General features: G+C 38.9%; 1 protein-coding gene and 1 long non-coding RNA gene across 2 annotated transcripts in view; one reads left to right on the plus strand and one right to left on the minus strand.

Annotated features, from left to right (window-relative positions):
• The window catches only part of LOC132091752 (uncharacterized), a 1149-nt gene extending 831 nt beyond the window's left edge, over window positions 1–318 (plus strand). The window contains exon 2 of the long non-coding RNA XR_009422119.1: window positions 77–318. This is a non-coding gene — a long non-coding RNA (uncharacterized LOC132091752). The remainder of the gene's footprint in view (window positions 1–76) is intronic.
• Window positions 1–5000, minus strand: part of gptl (glutamic--pyruvic transaminase-like) — an 11633-nt gene that overhangs the window by 5611 nt on the left and 1022 nt on the right. Inside the window, exons 3-5 of the mRNA XM_059497874.1 lie at window positions 3299–3407; window positions 469–602; window positions 80–317 (exon numbers count right to left, since the gene is read on the minus strand). Coding sequence (XP_059353857.1) covers window positions 80–317; window positions 469–602; window positions 3299–3407 — 481 coding nt within the window. The remainder of the gene's footprint in view (window positions 1–79; window positions 318–468; window positions 603–3298; window positions 3408–5000) is intronic.

Here is a 5000-nt window from a genome sequence, read left to right on the forward strand (position 1 = left end):
ATAAATGCATGCTTCGAGAGCAGAAGAGGCTTATTAAAAAAAAAAACTGGCACTGAATGTATATATATAAAAGAAGTGCCTGTAGGGTTGCCTGGGTTACTGATGTAAATCGCCATTGGAAAGCACCGCCCCCTTGTAGCCTGGATGGTTCTGTTTAGCTCCGCCCTCTCCACACTCCACCCACTCTCTTCTTGCAGCTGATAGGTCACCGGAACCACACCCATCCCCTCCAGGAGGCGTGTCAGAGTGTGAGGGGCGGGGTCTGGGATCATAACCGTAGAAACGCCCTCTGATTGACACAGCAGCCGCAGCATCACCTGTGTTCGGTTCAGTAATGATATGATCCTGATTTAATTTATCATTCATCAAGGACATCAGCAGCAGATCTTTATTCCACAATAAAAAGGTTTTATGAATAGAAACATGCGCTGAAGTTCTAAATGATAACTGAATGATTTTGTATGGTACCATCAAAGCTCTCTGGGTGTCGACAGTGATGAAGACTTGCTCTGGACTGGACAGGACACCTCCGTCCCGCAGAGAAATGAACTTTGCTATAGTGTTTCTCACATGCATCGCTCCTAAGGACCCAGTGTATGAACCTGGAAAAAGAAGTGACTGTAGTGAAAAAAAAAATTTCATCAATAAAAAAAAAGGAAATGTGTGTGTGTGTGTGTATACAGTTGTGGCCAAAAGTTTTGAGAATTACATAAATATTAGTTTTCAAAAAGTTTGCTGCTAAACTGCTTTTAGATCTTTGTTTCAGTTGTTTCTGTGATGTACTGAAATATAATTACAAGCACTTCATACGTTTCAAAGGCTTTTATCGACAATTACATGACATTTATGCAAAGAGTCAGTATTTGCAGTGTTGGCCCTTCTTTTTCAGGACCTCTGCAATTCGACTGGGCATGCTCTCAATCAACTTCTGGGCCAAATCCTGACTGATAGCAACCCATTCTTTCATAATCACTTCTTGGAGTTTGTCAGAATTAGTGGGTTTTTGTTTGTCCACCTGCCTCTTGAGGATTGACCACAAGTTCTCAATGGGATTAAGATCTGGGGAGTTTCCAGGCCATGGACCCAAAATTTCAACATTCTGGTCCCCGAGCCACTTAGTTATCACTTTTGCCTTATGGCACGGTGCTCCATCGTGCTGGAAAATGCATTGTTCTTCACCAAACTGTTGTTGGATTGTTGGAAGAAGTTGCTGTTGGAGGGTGTTTTGGTACCATTCTTTATTCATGGCTGTGTTTTTGGGAAGAATTGTGAGTGAGCCCACTCCCTTGGATGAGAAGCAACCCCACACATGAATGGTGTCAGGATGCTTTACTGTTGGCATGACACAGGACTGATGGTAGCGCTGACCTTTTCTTCTCCGGACAAGCCTTTTTCCAGATGCCCCAAACAATCGGAAAGGGGCTTCATCGGAGAATATGACTTTGCCCCAGTCCTCAGCAGTCCATTCACTATACTTTCTGCAGAAGATCAATCTGTCCCTGATGTTTTTTTTGGAGAGAAGTGGCTTCTTTGCTGCCCTTCTTGACACCAGGCCATCTTCCAAAAGTCTTGTCCTGACTGTGCGTGCAGATGCGCTCACACCTGCCTGCTGCCATTCCTGAGCAAGCTCTGCACTGGTGGCACTCCGATCCCGCAGCTCAATCCTCTTTAGGAGACGATCCTGGCGCTTGCTGGACTTTCTTGGACGCCCTGAAGCCTTCTTTACAAGAATTGAACCTCTTTCCTTGAAGTTCTTGATGATCCTATAATTGTTGATTTAGGTGCAATCTTAGTAGCCACAATATCCTTGCCCGTGAAGCCATTTTTATGCAACGCAATGATGGCTGCACGCGTTTCTTTGCAGGTCACCATGGTTAACAATGGAAGAACAATGATTTCAAGCATCACCCTCCTTTTAACATGTCAAGTCTGCCATTCTAACCCAATCAGCCTGACATAATGATCTCCAGCCTTGTGCTCGTCAACATCCTCACCTGAGTTAACAAGACGATTACTGAAATGATCTCAGCAGGTCCTTTAATGACAGCAATGAAATGCAGTGGAAAGGTTTTTTTGGGATTAAGATAATTTTCATGGCAAAGAAGGACTATGCAATTCATCTGATCACTCTTCAGAACATTCTGGAGTATATGCAAATTGCTATTATAAAAACTTAAGCAGCAACTTTTCCAATTTCCAATATTTATGTAATTCTCAAAACTTTTGGCCACGACTGTACACGCACATACATTTATAATACATATATAATTTATACATATTTATAAAATATGCAAATATACATACATAATGAAAATATAAATATTTCATCTATTTATTATATTTATTGTATAATATATGTACTATAAAATAAAAGTGTATATATTATTTTTACATTTATATACACATTTATATAATATGTAATATATAAAATATATTTAGAAATTCTGAAATGTTATTTGTTATATTATTAATGTTATTAAATATTATTATATAATATAATATCGTAAACTATAAATCCCAAATTTATATATATATATAAATGTAATATATATATAATTATATATGTACTATATATATATATATATATATATATATATATATATACAGTACAGACCAAAAGTTTGGACACACCTTCTCATTCAAAGAGTTTTCTTTATTTTCATGATTATGAAAATTGTAGAGTCACACTGAAGGCATCAAGGGCTATTTGAGCAAGAAGGAGAGTGATGGGGTGCTGCGCCAGATGACCTGGCCTCCACAGTCACCGGACCTGAACCCAATCGAGATGGTTTAGGGGTGAGCTGGACCGCAGACAGAAGGCAAAAGGGCCAACAAGTGCTAAGCATCTCTCTGGGAACTCCTTCAAGACTGTTGGAAGACCATTTCAGGTGACTACCTGTTGAAGCTCATCAAGAGAATGCCAAGAGTGTGCAAAGCAGTAATCAAAGCTAAAGGTGGCTACTTTGAAGAACCTACAATATGACATATTTTCAGTTGTTTCACACTTTTTTGTTATGTATATAATTCCACATGTGTTAATTCATAGATTTGATGCCTTCAGTGTGAATCTACAATTTCCATAGTCATGAAAATAAAGAAAACTCTTTGAATGAGAAGGTGTGTCCAAACTTTTGGTCTGTACTGTATATATATATATATATATATATATATATATATATAATAAACTACATTAAATATAAAATAAATCAGAAAATATCAAATAACACTATAAAATGTAAATAAATAATAATGTAAAATGTATATATGCATTTTCTCTCAAACACACAGAGCCTCTCACCGATACTTCCTCCATCAAAGTGACTGAGGAGTTTCTGAACTCTGAGACGAGCGTCAGGAGGAAGAGCGTCGCCCTGAAGGATTCTGGGATACACACATCCAGCTGCGACCTCAAAGACACAAGAAAAAACAACAAGGCTTTCAGACTCAGAGCATGTTACAAATTTAAAAAATAGTATAATGAGAAACATGTACAGTGATGAATCATTCACAATTAAAGGGTTAGTTCACCAAAAAATTACAATTATGTAATTAATTATGTCGTTCCAAACCAGTAAGACCTCCGTTTATCTTCAGAACACAGTTTAAGGTATTTTAGATTTAGTCCGAGAGCTCTCAGTCCCTCCATTGAAGCTGTGTGTACGGTCTACTGTCCATGTCCAGAAAGGTAAGAAAAACATCATCAAAGTAGTCCATGTGACATCAGAGGGTCAGTTAGAATATTTTGAAGCATCGAAAATACATTTTGGTCCAAAAATAGCAAAAACTACGATTTTATTCAGCATTGTCTTCTCTTCCGTGTCTGTTGTGAGAGAGAGTTCAAAACAAAGCAGTCTGGATATCCGGTTCGTGAACAAATCATTCAGTTCACCAAATCGAACTGAATCGTTTTAAACGGTTCGCATCTCTAATACGCATTAATCCACAAATGACTTAAGCTGTTAACTTGTTTAATGTGGCTGACACTCCCTCTGAGTTCAAACAAACCAATATCCCGGAGTAATGCATTTACTCAAACAGTACACTGACTGAACTACTGTGAAGAGAGAACTGAAGATGAACACAGAGCCGAGCCAGATAACGAACAAAAGACTGACTCATTCACGAGTGAAGAACCGGTTGCATTGGTTTTCGGATCACCAGTAGTTCTTTCGGACAGTTTGATTCAATAAATCGGTTGAAGAAAACGGTTCACCGGTTCTTTTGCGCTCGTTGTAATGGCGTCATTTGCGATGATTGCCCTTGATTCATAACACCGCTCATAACACTAGCACAGAATCAGTTCAGAATCAATCACCAAAAGAATCAGTTTGGTTCATGCACTCTGTGTGTCCGTCTGCTTCACGCTGAATCACACATGTGCAGTATCATCAGCTCCTCGATTCTTCTTATCTGGCTCGGCTCGGTGTTCATCTTCAGTTCTCTCTTCACAGCAGTTCAGTCAGTGTACTGTTTGAGTAAATGAATTACTCCGGGATATTGGTTTGTTTGAACTCAGAGGGAGTGTCAGCCACATTAAAAAAGTTAACAGCTTAAGTCATTTGTGGATTAATGCGTATTGGAGATGAGAACCGTTTCAAACGATTCAGTTCCATTTGGTGAACTGTTTCGAGAAGATCCGGTTACATCGAATGATTCGTTCACGAACCGGATATCCAGCTGCTTTGTTTTGAACTCTCTCACAACAGACATGGAAGAGAAGACAATGCTGAATAAAGTCGTAGTTTTTGCTATTTTTGGACCAAAATGTATTTTCGATGCTTCAAAATATTCTAACTGACCCTCTGATGTCACATGGACTACTTTGATGATGTTTTTCTTACCTTTCTGGACATGGACAGTAGACCGTACACACAGCTTCAATGGAGGGACTGAGAGCTCTCGGACTAAATCTAAAATATCTTAAACTGTTTTCCAAAGATGAACAGAGGTCTCACGGGTTTGGAACGACATGAGGGAGAGTTATTAATGACATAATTTAG

Source organism: Carassius carassius, chromosome 18, assembly GCF_963082965.1.
Source record: "Carassius carassius chromosome 18, fCarCar2.1, whole genome shotgun sequence".
In the NCBI taxonomy this organism is placed as follows: domain Eukaryota; kingdom Metazoa; phylum Chordata; class Actinopteri; order Cypriniformes; family Cyprinidae; genus Carassius; species Carassius carassius.